This window comes from Leptonychotes weddellii, chromosome 9 (assembly GCF_054177405.1).
Source record: "Leptonychotes weddellii isolate Sample4059 chromosome 9, ASM5417740v2, whole genome shotgun sequence".
In the NCBI taxonomy this organism is placed as follows: Eukaryota; Metazoa; Chordata; class Mammalia; order Carnivora; family Phocidae; genus Leptonychotes; species Leptonychotes weddellii.
Window position 1 is genome coordinate 72,965,434 of NC_138377.1, and position 20,535 is coordinate 72,985,968.

At 40.8% G+C, this 20,535-nt stretch overlaps 1 protein-coding gene across 1 annotated transcript in view; it reads right to left on the minus strand.

Moving 5' to 3' along the window:
- LOC102740211 (fibrous sheath-interacting protein 1) overlaps window positions 1–15,602 on the minus strand; it is a 59,209-nt gene extending 43,607 nt beyond the window's left edge. The window contains exons 1-3 of the mRNA XM_081831846.1: window positions 15,394–15,602; window positions 9,190–9,322; window positions 2,981–3,161 (exon numbers count right to left, since the gene is read on the minus strand). Of these exons, the coding sequence (XP_081687972.1) occupies window positions 2,981–3,161; window positions 9,190–9,315 (307 nt within the window). The 5' untranslated portion in view covers window positions 9,316–9,322; window positions 15,394–15,602. The remainder of the gene's footprint in view (window positions 1–2,980; window positions 3,162–9,189; window positions 9,323–15,393) is intronic.
- Window positions 15,603–20,535: the final 4,933 nt, after the last annotated feature.

Here is a 20,535-nt window from a genome sequence, read left to right on the forward strand (position 1 = left end):
GTGGGTATTGAGGAGGGCACGTTCTGCATGGAGCACTGGGTGTTATGCACAAACAATGAATCATGGAACACTTCATCTAGAACTAATGATGTAATGTATGGGGATTAACATAAGAATAAAAAAAAAAAAAAAGAAAAACATGTTCACTTTATTTATAGTGACATGTCATGGTTTATTAATAACAAAGGAATCAAAACCCAAGGGTTTTGTCTGATGGCTATGTAAAAATAAATCTGGCTTAAAAAAAAAAATAAATCTGGCTTATTAGCTATAAAAAAAAAAAAATAAGAAGGCTCTGCAAACCTTATTGCTTATTTATTTCAAATGCAACAGGCTTTAGTTCTAGTTCCTCACTGCCAATCCTAACACTCTCAGCCTCCATATACATAGGTGGTCTATATGGCAGGAACTCATGCATGAAGGAACTCAGGCAGTTTTGAAACAGTATAAACAAGTACAGCATAAACTGGGCCAACAGCAGGGTGCCTGGGGTGGTTCAGTGGGTTGAACGTCTGAGTCTTGATTTTGACTTGGGTCATGATCTCAGGATCATGAGATCAAATCTGGGAGCTGGGCTCCACGCTCAGCATGGAGTCTGCTTGTCCCTCTCCCTCTGCTGCTCCCCCACTTATGCCCACACATGCACTCTCTCTCTCTCTCTCTCTCAAATAAATAAAATATATTAAATCTTTAAACTGGGCCAACAGCAGGGACGCCTGGGTGGCTCAGTCGGTTAAGCAGCTGCCTTCAGCCCGGGTCATAATCCCGGAGTCCCGGGATCGAGTCCCACATCGGGCTCCTTGCTCAGCAGGGAGCCTGCTTCTCCCCCTCTCACCCTCTGCTTGTGCTCTCTCTGTCAAATAAATAAAATCTTAAAAAAATAATAAAAATAAAAATAAACTGGGCCAACAGCTAATCTCAACTATAATGCCTCATTTCCTGATAACTGTGATCCTGAGGCTCCTGGCCCAACTTTGAGAGCTAACCTCATCCCAGACATACTCTAAGTCAGCAGTTCTCAAAGTTTATGACCTCAGCTTCCCTTTATAGCCTTAAAAATTATTGAGAACCCAAAGTAGCTTTTGTTTATGTTACATCTATTGATAATTACCATTTTAGAAATCAAAACTGAAAAAAATATTTATTCATTTAAAAATGATGTTACTAGTAATTACATATTAACATAAATATAACATTTTTATGACAAATAACTATATACTCTAAAAAATTATTAAGAATGGCATTGTTTTAAATTTTTAATATCTAGCTTGATAGAAGACATCTAGATTCTCAAAAAAAAAAGGCATCTAGATTCTCAAATCTGTTTGTACAATCTATTGCAATCTCTTGTTTCACTTAGAGTACTTGAAGAAAATCTGGCCTCATAAAGACATATACTTGGAAAGGGGAGGAGAAATGTAATAACTTTCTCAGATAATTGTGGATACTCTTCTTTGATACTACATCAAAATTCGACAAGGGGTAGTTTCTTAAAGAGTAGTTGTAATGTGAAATCTGTGACCATATCAGTGAGCTTTTTGTATTTGTTCTATTAAAACCCATGCATCTATCTTTCATGCTAAATGGATCTTTTACCCTGCATTGGTCATTTGGAAAATAGTGGTTCACTGAATTATGCAGACCTTCAAAATGTTAACACATTTAATATTTAATATTTTTAAAAATCTCATTGGTTAGTTCTGTCATCAAATTTTACCAGAAAAGTCTAAGTATTGGAATGGTATACACAAGTTTTCCAAATTTCTAGTTTTCACTTGAAAGCCCAAATTTTATCATTGACAAAAGATACTGTCAATTATTTTCCTTGAAGTAAAAGGCTCATTTCACCTTAAAAAAAAAATGGCTGCCAAATACCCAAGTCTGAATGATAATAGTTTGTCTGTCAGTCATTCTTTCGCATAAGAATGGTGTCCCATTAAAAAGTGGCCAGTTAGGGCGCCTGGGTGGCTCAGTCATTAGGCATCTGCCTTCGGCTCAGGTCATGATCCCAGGGTCCTGTTATCGAGCCCCGCATCGGGCTCCCTGCTCCACGGGGAGCCTGCTTCTCCCTCTCCCACTCTCCCTGCTTGTGTTCCTGCTCTCACTATCTCTCTCTCTGTCAAATAAATAAAATCTTTAAAAAAAAAAAAAAAAAGTGGCCAGTTCAGTTCTCAACTTAAACTATCATACAAGTACTCCTCAACACAAACTTCACATTTTAGCTTACAGCAGAATTGCTTTATATACCTCCCATTTTGCCTCTCAGGCAATTATAAAGATGTATATTCGAAAATCAAGATTTAATACGATTAATAATTTTTACTGCTCCATCAAAGATGTTCTTGAATGACACTGGCTATTTCTTTCTTCTGCCAGTGTCTGGTCATGAAGAACACAATGACTACTAGTACAATGTGATACATTGCCTTTATTCATGTGAAAGCCCTGGCAATTTTACTCCCCATTGCTTTTGTACCATCACTGCAAATGTCCATTCAGTGGGCGAAAAGGCAAATAACATTATTTCAGTATTATACTGAATTGTATTATTGATATATCAGTATTATGATGAAAGTAGTTTTTTACTTCGCAAAATTCTTAAAAGGGTCTCAGCAATCCTCCCTGGAGGGGGAACACAAGCAGGGGGAGTGGGAGAGGGAGAAGCAGGCTTCCCGCGGAGCAGGGAGCCCGATGCGGGGCTCAATCCCAGGATCCTGGGATCATGACCTGAGCCGAAGGCAGATGCTTAACGACTGAGCCACCCAGGCGCCCCCACAATAACAATTTTATTAAATGACATATTTCACTATTTTTTAAGTGTTTTTAAGGACTCAACATTATTGTAAAAAAGAACGGTGCTCACAAAGGTATGCCTCTTAACTATTATTTCTACATAGCAGATAAAAAACACATGTAACTCTAATATTTTAACTATAATATCTGTCATTGTCATTAACCAATCACCTAGTGATTATCCTACCTGAACATTCAGGGATTGTCTGATGGTGAATGAAGTTCAGATCTTCATCTGATCCATCCTCCGCCAATTTTGGTTTCTCAGAATCCTTTTCCCCTTTATCATCATCGTTTCTACTTTCCTCTGCATTACTGCTGTCTGAGTAGTTCTCTTTACCAGAGTTCAACTTGATTGCAGCATCAACCTAAATTATTTCCAAAGAAATAGTTTTCATAACTAGTATATTCTTTATTTTTTTTAAAGATTTTATTTATTCATTCAAGACACAGAGAGAGAGAGCACACGAGCAGGGGGAGAAGCAGAGGGAGAAGCAGGCTCCCCGCTGAGCAGGGAGCCGGACGTGGGGCTCAATCCCAGCACCCTGGGATCATGACCCAAGCCAAAGGCAGACGCTTAACCATCTGAGCCACCCAGGCACCCCAATAATATATTCTTTAAAACTTTACATTTCTAGACTAGTTGAACACCAGTGTATGTGTGTCCTCACATACTTACATTAGTGTTCAACTAGTCTAGAAATAGAACACTTTTTAATTGAATATAATTTAACTACACAACTAAATTTAGTAACATTTGCACCAAAGAGATATGCCCCATTCTCCAGCAATTTCCAGCAATGTGGAGAAGGGTCAGGAATCAGTCCCAAAAGGAACCATTGTCTGCCAGCTCTGGAGATGAAGCATGATGGTGCCTGCTCCCTGAGCTTACACTCGGATGAAGAGTCAGAGGTCTAGAGCTATGCTGTCCCATTCGAGGGCCACTAGCCATGTGTGGCTATTGAAGAGTTGAAAAGCCAAGAGTCTGAACAGAGATGTGTTTCTAATGAGATTCTTCAAGTCAGAACCCTGTGCTTTGGTGATTATTTTTATGCTATTCACAGTTTTTCTATTTCATTTTGGTTTCTTTTTCTATTTTAGCAAGGCTCATTTTGAAAACATCAGTTGGGGGCAGCTGTGTTTTCCTGAGAGAACAAGAAAAGACACCCATGGCTGCATCAGGAAAAGAAACAGGGATCGTAGTGCCCTGACAGCTGCGAGTGGCAGTGAGAGTCACAGTGGAAGTGAATTTGGCCCAAGAGAGAGGCAAAACCTCAGAGAGAGAGAGAGAGTCAGTCGCTTCTGGGAGGAACACCTTTCCCCTCCCAATGGAGGAATCCAGCCTTTGGAGGGTTTTCTGTTCTCTCTGCACCCACGTGGTCAACTCTCAGCCACGGTAATCTGTGCCCCCTTGTGAATCGCCAGGGCAGAAGGGGCTGGTGTGGAGAATTAAGCTCCAGGGACACAGGGCTGCACGTGAGCATCTCTGTTCACCTGGACTAGGACGTAAGCCCCAGCAGAACTGAGCCGAGTCAGTGGGATAATCCTCAGAGCCAACATTTCCTGAGGAATTAATACCGGGCAGGCCCTGGGCTAAATACTTTCCACACTCTGCCTCATTCACTGCTCACAGTGACGCTATGCTATAGACATGACTACGCTGATTTAACAAAGAAGAAAACAGAGCCAGTGTAGAATGAAACCAGTGGAGGCCTAACCTATAAACAAGCAAAACAATGCCTCCTCTGTGTAATCTTGGAGGTGTTAAAGAGGATGCCCTGTTCGAAAACACACTTCTGTGAAAGGCCGGGTTAAAGCCTTCCATGCCATGATACCCAGTAAATCCTTTAGGCTATATAGTTCTGTGAAAATGCTGAAATTGCTGGCAGAGATCACATGAGCCCTGTCGGTTATTTCTATCTTGGCATAAATGAATTTGGCCGCCCTTCCCCAGAGAATGGTTTTTATATAGGGGAATACAGAATATATAAAACATAACTAGATATTAGCAATATACTTGGATAATAACACACTTCAGGACACAAAAAGACCTTTTATATATATCATCCCATATGATCCTCTTGGAATGAGCAGGAAGCAATGAAGCAAAAAGATGAAACTGGAGAATAAAAGGCAAACTTTGCCCATTTTATAATTTTACCCATAGCTCCCCACTCCATTAGCACCAACCATCTTTAGTTTATTTGGAAATAAACTAAAAAGAGCTTCCAGAAATTAAAAATGTATCATTAACTTTAAAAATTCGATGGAGCGGCGCCTCGGTAGCTCAGTCGTTAGGCGTCTGCCTTCGGCTCAGGTCGTGATCCCAGGGTCCTGGGATCGAGTCCCGCATCGGGCTCCCTGCTCAGCGGGAAGCCTGCTTCTCCCTCTCCCACTCCCCCTGCTTGTGTTCCCTCTCTCGCTATGTCTCTGTCAAACAAATAAATAAAATCTTTAAGAATAAATAAACAAATAATAAAAATTCGATGGATTAGGGATGCCTGGGGGGTTCAGATGGTTGGGCATTTGCCTTCGATTCAGGTCATGATCCCAGGCTCCTGGGATCAAACCCCACATCGGGCTCTCTGCTCATCGGTGAGCCTCCTTCTCCCTCTGCCTACCACTCCCCCTGCTTGTGTTCTCTCTACATATATATCAAATAAATAAATAAAATCTTTAAAAAAATAAAAAATAATAAAAATAAAAATTCAATGGATTAAAGAGTAGATTTGACATCGTGTAAGAAAGAATTCAAAAATTTAAAAATATGTGTTAAAAATTCCCAGGATAAAGCACAGAGAAAGAAATGAATAGAAAATATTAAAAAGAAGGTAAGAGACATAAAGTATAGAAGGGAAAATTTCAACAGACATTTAATATGACTTTCAGGATGATGCAAGGGAAAAAAAGGAGGCAATATTAGAAACATTTGAAAAACAATGGCTGAGAATTTTTCTTTTCTTTTTAAAGATTTTATTTATTTGACAGGGAGAGAGAGACAGCGAGAGAGGGAACACAAGCAGGGGGAGTGGGAGAGGGAAAAGCAGGCTTCCCGCTGAGCAGGGAGCCCGACGCGGGGCTCAATCCCAGAACCCTGGGATCGTGAGCTGAGCCGAAGGCAGACGCTTAATGACTGAGCCACCCAGGCGCCCTGAGAATAGCTTTTTTTAAAAAAAAACTAACACTATCAACTGCTGGTGAAAATGCAGAGCATTGGAACTCTCATATTTCTCATGGGAACAGAAAACAGTTTTGCAGTTTCTTTTAGTTAAACATATACTTACCATACAACCCAGCAATCCAACTCCTAGGTATTTACCCAAGAAAAATAAAAAACTACTTCCCCCCCAAAAAATCAGTATACAAATATTAATAGCAGCTTTCTTCATAATCACCAAAACCTGCAAACAATCCAAATGTTCCTTAACATGTGAATGGATAAACAAACTGTGGAACACCCACACAATGGAACACCACTCATCAGTAAAAAGGAGTGAACTATTGATATATATAACAATACAGAGTCTCAAATGCATTGTGCCAACAGGCAAAGCCAGACTCAAAAGCTACATACTTTTTAATTCTATTCATATGACTCTCTGGAAAAAGAAAAACAATAGGTAGAGAATAGATCAGGAGTTTCCAGGATTAAGAGTAGGGGAAATTGAAATAGCCAAACTATGGAAAGAGCCCAGATGCCCATCAACAGATGAATGGATAAAGAACAGGTGATATATATATAGATATATACATACATATACTCACACTGGAATATTATGCAGCCATCAAAAAATGAAATCTTACCATTTGCAACAACGTGGATGGAACTAGAGGATATTATGCTAAGTGAAGTAAGTCAATCAGAGAAAGACAATTATCATACGATTTCACTCATATGTGGAATTTAAGAAACAAAACACAGGCTCATAGGGGAAGAGAGAGAAAAATAAAATAATATGAAATCAGAGAGGGAGACAAACCATAACAGACTTAATCACAGGAAACAAATTGAGGGATGCTGGGGAGGAGGTCAGTGGGGGGATGGGATAACAGGGTGATGGGCATTAAGGAGGGCATGTGATGTAATGAGCATTGGGTGTTATATGTAACTGATGAATCACTGAACTGTACCTCTGAAATTAATAATACACTATGCATAATAATTAACACTAAAAAGTAGGAGAGACTCAATAAGGACAAAGGGGTAGCATGAAGAAATTTTTGAGGGGTGATAGAACTGTCCTATATCTTTATTGTGATGGTATCACTCTACACATTTCCCAAACTCATAACTGTACACTAAAAAGAGTAAATTTTGGGATGCCTGGGTGGCTCGGTTGGTTAAGCATCTGACTTTGGCTTAGGTCATGATCTCAGGGTCCTGGGATCAAGCCCCACACTGGGCTCCTCACTCAGCGGAGAGTCTGCTTGTCCCTCTGCCCCTCACCCCACTCATGCTCGTTCTCTCTCAAATAAATAAATAAAATCTTTTTTTAAAACAGATAAGTAAAAAATAAAAAAGTAATTTTACAGTATGTATATTTTTAAATTAGAAACAAGTCAATGAGGGCAACCCTCTTGGGTTCCCTCCCTCTTTGGGAGCTCTGTACTATCGCTTAATAAATGTTGCTTTGCTGCCCACCAAAAAAAAGAAAAAAGAAACAAGTCAATGAGATACAATGTTAATAAATAAGATTTAGTATCATAAAGTTAGAAACTCTCCAAATTAACCTATAAATTCAAAGCCAATTTCAGTCAAAACCCCAAGAGCAATTTTCACAAGACTTGAAAAACCAATCTAAAATACAGAAAGAACAAAAAGCCAAGAATAGCGAAGACGGTTCTAGAAAAAGAATAAGATGGGGAGATACATCCTACCAGATATCAAAAATTATTACACAACTGGGCGCCTGGGTGGCTCAGTTGGTTAGGCGACTGCCTTCGGCTCAGGTCATGATCCTGGAGTCCCAGGATCGAGTCCCGCATCGGGATCCCTGCTCGGCGGGGAGTCTGCTTCTCCCTCTGACCCTCCCCCCTCTCATGCTCTCTCTATCTCATTCTCTCTCTCATATAAATAAATAAAATCTTTAAAAAAAAAATTATTACACAACTAACAAGAGTTAACACACAGTAATGATGCAGGATTAGATGAAACAAAAGAGAGAGCTGAGCTAGACCTGGGATTTTAACAAGCCACTTATAGTTATACATCTGCACAAGATTTAGCCTGCAGACATGAAGTAGAAGCCATCTTCCCAAGCTCCTGATAGGAAGTTGGCAAGAAATACCAAAGGCAGTCATCTCTGTATGTCTAGTCACCAGTTTTGTAGTTCTGAGGGACTGGTGGCGGTGTAGAAGACAGCTTTTCTATTTCGGTCACGGAGATGTAACCTACGAACCAACAATCCAAGGGCAGTCCCCTCCCATGATTTCCTTTCCCTCTGGCCGTCCACTGATTCTGAGAAACTGAACTTCTGGTATTCAATCCCCGTCTGCTGGAAATGCCCAGAGTGCTTTCTATTTCCTGCACTAAATCATAACACTCTAAACATAGACTCTAGTCCAGAAATCAAAAGAATAAATGAGCATGGATTCATAAACTTGAAAACCTTTTTTCACCATAAGGTTTCAAATTTTTGTTTGCCACAAGCTTAAAACAAATAGTCCCATACCGCTGATGGAAAAACTGATTTCTGGGGCACCTGGATGGCACAGTTGGTTAAGCATCTGACTCTTGGTTTCGGCTCAGGGTCGTGAGATCGAGCCCGGCATCTGGCTCCTACACTCAGTGGGGAGTCTGCTTGAGATTCCCTCTCCTTCATCCTCTGCCCCTCCTGCTAGTGCACTCTCTCTCTCTCGCTCTCTAAAATAAATTAATATTTTTAAAACAACTGATTCCTTAAAAAACATCAGGTTTAGATAATTTAGGAAAAGAAAAAGAGACTACTAAAGAAAAGAAAAGGAAGTCAGGCCAGGTAAGGTACCTACTAAATATATACCACATGGTCTTTGACCCAAACTTTTTTTTTTTTAAATTACTGAACCTTTTTCATATTAAGAGTCAATGGCGGCATAGTAGATATTGGAATACAAAGATTTTTTATGAAAAAGAAAAATTTACAAATGAGCATTAGCAAAGTACAACTGTGAACAAATAAGCCATACTCCAAAAACAAAAACAAAAACAAAAGAGGGAGGGAGAGAAGGAAGTAAAGAAGAACACAGAATTTTCATATTAAATGATCTAAAGTAAAATCCGAGAAGAAATCTATGAGTGCTCCCAGAACATACCCTCTAAAGAGGATCCCTTAAGTGGGATGTTAACAACAGCTTTGGTTTACCAAGTGCTAGAGTTCAGGAGAAGGACGTGAAATCATTTCTAAACAGCAAAAGTACCTTGAAGGATGCTGGTTCCGGTGAGAGCACCTCCAAAGAAGTATTTGAACCTCTGCTCCCAGGACGTGTTCTTGAATTTGAGGCTGGTTTTGAAATTCCATCTAAGTTCCCCTTTATAATATCCATTGATATCCTGAAACAAACAAGAAATTAAAGCAAGTTATGACCTGTATGCTTACATGTGTCATTAGAGTTAGTGCGCAATTAACCCAGAATCTTTGTTAAATAAGGATTATATTGCCACCAAAGTCACAGTATCCTAATTTCACCAAAAGACGTCTGTGTCCAGGGATTTTATGTCACTACAGGTGGAAAACATTCTGACCAGGATGTTAGATTCGGAGAGTGGTTAAAAAAGAATGCAGAGTGACTGCTATCTCAGGGGCTTCCTGCGCCTCAAAAAGAAACATTTACTGTGTCCTTGGCCTGAGAAGATACTCATGGAGCACCAAGCCTCTCAACCCAGATTCATTTCATCATAATGATGCATAAGGCCTCCCCTTTCTCCTGGTTTTGCCTTCCTTATTCTATCTAGCGCTTCCTATTCTAGCTCAGCTTTCAGCTCTGACTTCTCCTCTCCTCCTCAGTACCACATTTTCATGGAGTACCCATCTCCTGGTCACCCCTCTTTTTCTATCAATCCCCCACTTTTAAAACCCATGATTCGGGCACCTGGGTGGCTCAGTTGGTTAAGCGACTGCCTTCGGCTCAGGTCATGATCCTGGAGTCCCGGGATCGAGTCCCACATCGGGCTCCCTGCTCGGCAGGGAGTCTGCTTCTCCCTCTCCCACTCCCCATTTGTGTTCCCTCTCTCACTGTGTCTTTCTCTGTCAAATAAATAAAAATAAAATCTTTAAAAAAAAAAAAAACCCATGATTCTACTTCACCCTCAGAAACAAGAGAACAAGGGGTGCCTGGGTGGCTCAGTCGGTTAAGCGTCTGCCTTCGGCTCAGGTCATGATCTCAGGGTCCTGGGATCAAGCCCCACATCGGGCTCCCTGCTCAGTGGGGAGTCTGCTTCTCCCTCTCCCTCTGCTGCTCCCCCTGCTTGTGCTCTCTGTCAAATAAATAAATAAAATCTTAAAAAAAAAAAAAAAAAAAAGAAAGAAAGAAACAAGAAAACAAAACCTACTTTCTCTGCTAGAGGACACACCCTTACTATCTGGCCCCAAATTGCCAATTTCTATTTTTCGTGTGACACCATCCACAGGCCTGTCACCCCTCTGGCTCCCTATTCCCAATGCTGTTTTCTGAAGCAAGGATTATTAGGCAGGATGGTTTAAACTAGTGGGAGAACTTGGGCACTGCAGGCACCTTGATCCTTCCAAACTGTGCCCTAGATCAGGACCATTCCAGATCTGCTCAGTAATGCTCGGGTATCATGCATGCTGAGAAAAATGGAAGAAATAGGGAGAATTCCAGATTTTGCCTTCTCATACTTAGCTTTACATGTAAATGGATCTTCCAACAATCCTTCCCTAAATTTCATAATTTCTCTAAATTTCTATTAATTATGAATTAAACCATTTGTCTCATAACAGAAAGAGGAAAAACAATTGCCTCTGGCCCCAGTGAGTGTAAACAATGTCCTTTTTTTACCCTACAAAATGACTCATCTTTCTTTCTTTTTTTGAAAGCAGAGGCAGAGTCCAAGGAAGTTTTGGATACAGGAGGAAGCACGAACATCCCTCCAAGGCACACAGAGGGATAATATGATTTGGCCTCCAACCATTCAGTGTGCCAAAGCTGATGCTTAAGGGACCAGTAGGTCAACTCTTTCCATCTTAGCAAATGAAAAAGGCATTGATCTCAGCATTATTCAAACTCTGCAAAAGCATTCGGGCTCACTCAGGAAGGCGCTGACATTATTATTGTGGGATGACGGATCACCATGGCCCATCACGTCACAATCAAAAAGCATAAGTCACCAAAAGGCCAAAAGTCTTGTAAATGCCCTGAGCAGCCTGTCAAGGGAGACTTATAGCTTACAGAGGGAGCAATGAGATGGAAGCATTTGCAGAGCTGGTATAATACTTGTCAGTAAAGGGAGAAGAAGCACAGAGAACCGTAATGACATGGATCATCTAAAAGGCTCCAGAAATCTTTCAATTTGCTTTAGAAATAGGTCTCTTCTATTATATTTGTTCCTGAAAATAAGAAATTAAATAAAATACAGTTCCCAGGCTCGGTGGGGATATAACTGACAATCTTATGATTTTGCCTATGTAGAAAAAAGTAATAGATAAAGGGCATTGAATTAGGATCTTACAGATGTATTTTCAATGGTTAAGAAGAAATCTCAATAGCCACATAGAAATTCCACAAGAAAAATAAAGCATTGTCAAAGAAAGTAATCAAATGATAATTAAATACTTATAATGACAGAAGCACTAAATGATTTAACCAAATACTGCGCCTTACTTGTATTGAGTGTATCTGGGCAGGAGTACATAAAAGGAGAGGTAGTATAAAATATCTAATCTGTCTTAATAGCAAATCAAAGAGAATGCCCAAAAATTGATAAAGCCAAAAAATAAGCATTATATTTACGAGTTCAGGATGGTTGCCTCTGGAGAGTGAGACTAGGAATTGTTTCTCTTTTCTTCTATTGTAAATGTTATAGTAGAGTTCGACATTTTTTATTATACTACTTTAATAAAAGTAAAAACTAATTTTTAAAATAATAAATAAATGTAAAATAAGAAATCTCCAAGGGACTGAAAGGAAATATAAAAATAATTTACGTAGTAAGTTAATGACTTACTAAAGATAACACCAAGAGCATAAATCAAAAAGGAAGAGACTAACAGATTTGATCACATAACATTTAATGCTCTTGAATGTCAAAAAACAAACAAACACAAAGAACTCTAAATTAAACTAAAAGGCACCTGAGAAACTAGGGAAAATATATGCAACACAAAAGGTTATATGATACACAAAAGGTTAATGAATTTACATATTTAAGGAAATCTTACCAATATGTAAGAAAAAGAAACATTCCAATAGAAAACTGGCTAAGGGCATAAACAAGGAATTCACACACAGGAATTCACTCCTCCCCACATACACTCAATATAGTTATGGCATAGTATTTGGTTAAATTAACATTTAGTGCTTCTGTCATTATAAGTATTTAATTATCATTTGATTACTTTCCTTGACAATGTTTTTTCTTGTGGAATTTCTATGTGGCTATTGAGAGTTCTTCTTAAATATTGAAAATACATCTATAAGATCCTAATTCAATGCCCTTTATCCATTACTTTTTTCTACATAGGCAAAGAAAGAAAGAAAGAAAGAAGGGGGGGATGGAGAGGAGAAAGAAGGAAAGAAAGAAAATATCCAAAAAAAGGAAAAGAAAGAAAATATCGTCCTAAATGTCGATATCTTGCTAAAAAAAAAAAAAAAGAGTTCAATTCTCTAATTAAAGAAATATACACAAAGGGACCTGAACTATGGTAACAAACCAGAGAAGTAACAGAGGTGGGTTCTTCTGGATTGGTGGGTTCATGGATGTTCTTGGTCTTTTTTTTTTTTGGAAGATTTTATTTATTTATTTGATATATATAGAGAGAGAGAGAGAGAACACAAGCAGGGGGAGCAGCAGCAGAAGGAGAAAGAGAAGCAGGCTCCCTGCTGAGCAGGGAGCCCAGTGTAAGGCTTGATCCCATGACCCTGAGATCATGACTTGAGCTGAAGGCAGACGCTTAACCAACTGAGTCACCCCTGTTCTTGGTCTTTTATTTTATCTTTCGCTTATATGTATTTTCTGATTTTCTAATAAGTACATCTTGAATTCATAATTTATTTATTTATTGTAGGAAAATGTCTAGAATATATTAAAGTGTATTCAAAAATAAATAAAAATCACCCAATATTCACCACGCTGAGCTAAACACCATTGGCGTATTTTTTTAAGATTTTATTTATTTATTTGAGAGAGAACGAGAGTGAAAGAGAGAGCATGAGTGGGTTGAAGGGCAGAGGGAGAAGCAGACTCCCTGCTGAGCAGGGAGCCCGATGTGGGGCTCAATCCCAGGACTCTGGGATCATGACCTGAGCTGAAGACAGTCACTTAACCAACTGAGCCCCCCAGGCACCCCTCTTTGGCATATTTCTTATGCATTTTTGCTCTGTGTGTTTCCACCAAAATTGGACTCATATATTTCTCACTTAACATCACATGATGAAGCATTTTCTTATTGCATTAAAAGTATTTCAAAAATAAAATATTATTTAGTTCATGATATTCCATTAAGCAGATGATATATATGACCAGATTCTAAATTGTAACAAATCACTACTAACACATACCAACTTTTTATAACATTCATTTCAAACAAGATTAATTTAACTTTTTCAGGGGCGCCTGGGTGGCTCAGTCAGTTAAGCATCTGCCTTCGGCTCAGGTCATGATCCCGGGGTCCTGGGATCAAGTCCCACAGCTGGCTCCTCCTTCTTCTCCCTCTGCCACTCCCCCTGCTTATGCTGTCTCTCTCTCTGTCAAATACATAAAAATCTTTAAAAAATAAAAATAAAAAATAAACTTTTTCATACAGGCTTATAAGAAATGCAATCACCACAGATCATTTAAAACCAAAATGGGGACACATGGCTGCCATAATCTGGTATTTTTGGATGAAAGGAAGAATTGAAAGAAAATGAATCCTCCTCTGTTTAGTAATAATAAATAGCCAACCTTTTAAAAAAATGGAATTATATTTATTTTCATGGTTTTAATGTCTAAAAGTTATTTTATGTTAGTTTTTTTTTATTTTATATATTTATTATGTAAGAAATAGTTGCCCGTGAGAAGCAAAAAGTCAAATTATATAGAAGAATGTAAAACTTCTTAAAGTCAAAATTTCCAGGGTGCCTGGGTGCCTTAGTCGGTTGAGCGTTGGACTCTTGGTTTTGGCTCAGGTCATGATTTCATGGTCAGGGGATGAGCCCCAAGTCGGGCTCCCCTTCCTGGAAGTCTGCTTGAAGATTCTCTCCCTCTGTCTCTCTCCCTATGCATGCTCTCTCTCTCATAAATAAATCTTTAAAAAAAAAAAAAGTCAAAATTTTCCTCACCCCAAGAACCACTGTTAATAGACTTGGGGAATCTCACTTTTTTTAGGCATATGCAAACTTTTATCCTTTATACCTACCTACTCCTCCCCAACACAAACACACACAAATGGCACACACAATTTTAAGTTAAGCTCTTTGTGTGAATCTTTGTTTAGTAATGCTAAACAAAATATATACGTAGATGATAAACTACACTGAGTCAAAGAATACTTGCCTTTCAACTTTTGGTAGGACGCCACATTGTCCACCAAAAAGGTTGTACCAAATTACACTGTCAATAGTGTGTGATCAAAGTGCCTCTTTCCCCATTCCGGCCTAGGGTCAATCTGGTTATCATCAAAGCTTTTCCATCTTTGTCAGTCTGGTAAGTGTCAAAGATATGTGAGTCTGATTTACATTTCTTTAATTACGAGATAAGTTGAGTCTGCAACCAAATGTTTACTGGCCACCTTCTCCCCCTCCCCCCCCAAATACCTATTCGCATCCTTTGCTATTTACGGTCTATTTCAAATGACTGGCGATTAATTTTTAATGTAAGGGGTTTTTTTAAATATTTTATTTATTTATTTTTTTGACAGAAAGAGACATAACGAGAGAGGGAACACAAGCAGGGAATACAAAAGGGAGAAGCAGGCTTCCCGCGGAGCAGGGAGCCAGATGCGGGGCTTGATCCCAGGACCCTGGGATCACGACCCGAGCCGAAGGCAGACGCTTAACGACTGGCCACCCAGGCGCCCCTTTTAATGTAAGTTTTAGATCTTAAAGTCCAAGAAGGCACAGGACAGTAGGACCTTCTATCTTCCCTGATAGAAGGTCCTAAGGTCAGGAATGTGGAAACGCTGGCGACAGTCTCCGTAGAGGCAGACGCCTCTGTCCCAATTGGGCAGGCCGGCTCCCTCCCAAGCCCCGCCCCACCTCGGCTGAGCCCGCCCCCTACTGGCCCTGCCCCTTCGCCCTAACAGCCAGTCTCCAGGCCCAGCAGCCTGACACGACTCCGCCCCGCCCTCTCATTGGCCCAGCTCCTCTTCCTGACAGCCCCTGGTCCCAGACGCGACTCCGCCCCGCTCACGCCACGGCAGGTCGCGGGACGATAGAGGTGGGGTCCTAACAGGTGCGGTGCCTTACCTTCCCGGCGGAAACTCCGGGAGGCAGTCGCCAGTCGGCAGATCATTGACGGGCGCAGAAGCGCACCGCTGATACTCAGCGTCACCCCCTGTCCCCCAAAGGGGAGGGGTCTTTCCCGCCACCACAACTTCTCTGGAGGGGGACCAAGCTGCGCGTCCAAAGCCCTCCTGCCTCCAGGAACGCTGTTCCCTCGGCAACCAGAAGCACTACGCCTCCAGTCTCGCGATAAGAGAAAAGGGCTGTACCATGCTGAAATAAGGTGTGGGGGCCGGGGGCGGCGAGGAGCGCTGTTGGAGCCTCGCGAGCTGGAGCAGCCCTACTGTCTCCTCGGTCTTCCTGAGGACGGTGTGGCTGGGGAAAGGGTTGTTCGTATTTACATTGAACTCGAAAGGAGGGCGCCTGGATGCTTATGTGGCTCTCTACCATTGATATGCTCTGTAGGTCTGGCATCCTCTCTGACCTCAGTTTCCTCCTCTGTAAAATGGGAATAATAATTCCTTCCTCACAAGATTGTTGTGCAGCTCGAAAAGATGATGTATTTGAAGTTCTTGCTATATTTTGAATTCCACGTAAATAAAAAATAGTACTTTTGCAAGATTGGGCTACAGTCCAAAAGAGTAATGATTTTTTATTTGCACTTCTTTTTTTGTGGATTCTCCCATCTTCACCGCATGAAGACTGTTTCCATGGGTCCCCCAGCTGATTTTCTTCATCCTCGGTACCATCAAATATCTGCTTTCTAGTACGGACAGCACTTTACAGTTTTCAAGGCATTTTCCCATACACAGCCCCTTTAGCCTCATTATGTTAGGTAGATAAGATATGTATTCTTTAAGTGTTTTTCAGTGAAGCAAATAGACAAAGGGGAAATGAGTTGCTCGGGGAACCACAGCTACAATCTAGGGTAGTGGTTTAAAAACTGGGTTTAGGGCACCTGGATGGCTCAGTCGTTAAGCGTCTGCCTTCGGCTCAGGTCATGGTCCCAGGGTCCTGGGATGGAGCCCCACATCAGGCTCCCTGCTCAGCAGGAAGCCAGCTTCTCCCTCTTCCACTCCCCCTGCTTGTGTTCCCTCTCTCGCTGTGTCTCTCTCTGTCAAATAAATAAATAAAATCTTTTTAAAAAAATAAATAAATAAAAACTGGGTTTAAAACCCTGGCTGTAAATGCCATCCATATACTGCTAAATCCTGTGTTTCGATCTCCAACCCAGACTTCTCCCCTGAACTCCACTTTTATTTGACCGACTATTAAGAAGTCTCTACTTAGATGTAAGAAGCATCTTGAAACTAACATGTCAAAAAACAAACCTCTCCACAGTCACCCCCACTCCCACTCCACCCCCTTATCTATCTCAGTAAATGGTAACTCCATCCTGCCAGACTCAGTCCAAGAACCTTGAAGTTGTCCTCAATTCCTCTTCCCCTCACGGTCTACAATCAATTTGTTATAAATCCTATCAGCTTTACACTTAAAACATACCCAGAATCTAACTACCTCTTAGCACCTTCCATGCTTCCCTTCTGGTCCATACTGCCATCATCTCTCACCTAGATTTTTGCAACAACCTCCTTCCTCATTGTTGCCTTCCTTGCCCCTGCTACTTTCAAACAGCAACCTGAATGATGCCTTCAAACTGAAGTCAAACCATGTCACTCCTCTGCTCAGGACTCTCCATGGTTCCCCGTACCCTGCAGAGCCCTTACAATGCCCACAGATCCTAAAGGACCAGGCCCTCTGTTTACTCTCAGACTCTAGTCCTACCACCCTCTTTTGGGTAAACTTTGCTCCAGCCTCACTGTCCTCCTTGTTAGTGTTTCTGCACAGGAATTTCTTCCCAGCATTGATCAGGAAATTTGTATGTGTTTCTAAATTTAAAAAAAAAATAGTTGAGAAATCAGGAAAAATGGAAAAGGTATTCTAATCCTCCTATGAGAATTAAACTTTATCAATCAACATAAAGATGTTACTGAAGAAATCCACTGATGTCAAGTCGAAAGCAAAAGCAGGAAATGCTAACACGCTGGGTCAGAAGTTGAGGGCAACATTCTGGGAACATGGATTGGAGCACATGGGAGAGATGCAGTCACAGTCAGATTGGTCGGTCTTGCTGGGAGCTGGTGCCATGTTCTAAGTGTGTTTTCCTGGCCATGGCTGCCGCTAACGGTGAGTCATTCTTGCAAATAAAATAAATATTAACAAGTTGATCCTGACTGTATACTTTATACAAACTCTATGAGTGGTGTTCCAAGAAATAGTTAGTTTTGACTCAAAAATAAGTCCTTAAATTGGCAATTTCCAACCTGTGATTCGGTGAAGTGCTGTTAGCCTTGCTTGAAAATTTGTATGTTACCCTATTCAAACGGTATCCAGTGACGTTCTCTGTGTTCTCCAGTATTTGAATATTTGCTAAAGGCTACAGTTCTTGTAAACACCTACAAATGCTTTTAGTATATGTGCTGCCGAAGCGAGCATCACCTACAAATGCTTTTAAAAGATGATTCAGGGGGCCCCTGGGTGGCTCAGTCAGTTCAGCATCCGACTCTTTGGTTTTGGTTCAGGTCATGATCGATTTGGTTCAGGTTGTGAGGTCGAGCCCCAAGTCGGGCTCCATGCTCAGCATAGAGTCTGCTTCTGGATTCTCTCTCCCTCTGCCCCTTCCCCCAGGCTCGCTCTCTCTCTCTCAAATAAATAAAATCTTTTTAAAAAAATAATTCAGACAGCACGATAACAAAAATATGAAGAAGGCTGAAAATATTTTAAGAATAACTTAAGATTTTGAGAACTGCGGGCAGCTTTGATTTCTCATTTCTGCGTCCCAAAGATTACTATGTTGGGAATTTGGAAACACTGCTCCTTGTTGTTCCTCCAAGATGGAATACTCTTGGAGGAAAACACACACACACACACACACACACACACACACACCAGCCCTCTGCAATACTCTTGGAGGAAAACACACACAACACACACACACACACACACACACACACACCAGCCCTCTGCTTCCTCTGCCGGGAATACAGTTACCCTACTATCCCTATGGCTCACTTCCTCTCTTCCCTCAGGTGTCTGCTTCCTCAGGTGGGTCTTTCCTGACCACCCTATATCAAAATAATAATCCCCGGGGGCGCCTGGCTGGCTCATTTGGTTAAGCATCTGACTCTTGATTTCGGCTCAGGTCGTGATCTCAGGGTTGTGGGATCAAGCTCCGTGTCAGGCTCCGCGCTGGGCACGGAGCCTGTTTAAGATTCTCTCTCTGACCCACCCCACCTCCCCCCTAAAAAAAAAAAAAAAAGAATTAAAAATAATAATAATAGTAATCTCCGTCTCCACACTCCTTATGCTCTGTTCCCTTGACTCTGCTTTTTTTTTAAATAAGGAGAGGAGAAGACATTGTTTGGATTCTGATACTAAATAGCTGGGTTATCCTGGGTAAATCTGTAAACTTTTGTAGGCCATCATTTCCTCATTTGAGAAATGTGGTTGGACTAGTTTTGCAGTTCTTAAGTCTACTGCATTAGAATCACCTGGGGAGATTTCATAAATACTGATCCTAGGGCTGTATCTAAGAGCCAATGAACTTGAAATTCTGGGGCTTCTCAAACTTTAATGTGCAAATAAATCAACTGGGGCTCTTGTTAAAATGCTGATTCAGTGTGTCAGGTGGAGGCTCCAAGATTCTAACAGGCTCCCAGGTGATGCCAATGCTTCCGGTCCACCGACCACTCTTGGAGTAGCTAGACAATAGATAAACTCCAAATGTCCACACAATTCTAATATTCCATGAAAAAAGGCCACTCTTTCCATTTTTATTTTTGGTGACTAATGGTGCTCATTAAGGAAATAACATATTTCAGATTTCTTGGGGATGTGGGGAGAGAAAACCAACTAAGAGAAATCAAGGCTCTGACCTGTGCCTTTCATTTTTTTTTAAACTGTTGCTCTTAAAATATATACAACAGAAGATACATAAAAAGCAAGTGAAAAGAAAAATCAGGTTCCATAGAATAGAAACTTAGTGTCTCTTCACGGTAGTCTTACCAAACTAAGTGCCCAAGGAAGTCACTTGCCTTGGTGGTTTGGTGGTGAGCATAGCTGCCTTCCAAGGAAGTCACTCTGCAGAAGCTCATCTTGTTTTCTGTCATTCCCACTTTGTTTACCTCCTGCTGTTACCTCTTGTGAACTGCCAGAGGCTGTATGTGCCTTGAGGGCAAGTTTTAAACAAATTGTATTTGTTGTGTATTAGCACACAATACACTATGTTTTTGTTTTTAATTTCCTGAAATACTTCGGTGTCCACTGTTGCAGGTGACACCCTCCAAATAATTGATATTCAGATCTGTCAGAGGGCAGTATTTTTCTCTGCTGTTTTGTTGTGTTCAAAAAGCCCAAACATATTCTAGAAAGTACTGTGCCTTTCAAAATAATTCATAAAGATTTCTTCCAGAGTCAAGATACTTTACGTTAAAATGTCCCTGGTCTCATTCCAGGTTGGTGACATATGGCAGTCTTGGTTTCAGAGTTGGTTTTTGTTTTAAATCTCTCTCTACCCTTGACCTTCCCCTGCTAAGTGGAGTCAGATTCGAATGAATGAGAGAGAGCCCACATTGTATTCCATCTGGGCCCCAACTACCATTCCAGCTCTGTTGCCCCAATTCCCCTTTTCTTACCATAAGCTTCAGCCAAATGTGACAGCACACTAGGAGCAGAACTCATTACGTCTCATAGTATAGATTCTACAAGCTAGCTAAATAGCCATTTATTTTGGAGGGCAGTTAAAAATGTATGCCACTGGACAGCTCCCATGTCCCGCAAGTCTATGGCTTAGCGTTATTAAAAAATAACATTTACTGAGTGTTTGGGACATGCCTTGGATGTATCATCTCACTTCACTTCATAACATCCTATGAAGCGGCACTATTATTATGCAGATTTATAGTTGAGAAGCGGAGCACAGAGAGGTTGAGTAATTTTTCTGAGGTCACTCAGGAACCAACTGGAACTGAATTTCCAACCCAGTTCCAAAGCCTGCTCTCTTTGCCTCCTCACTGGACTGAATTCAAAAAAAGAGGTTATTTGTATCCACTAGATGGTGCTGATTGTCTTTTGTTAAACACAGAACTCTCAAACTCACTTTCCTTG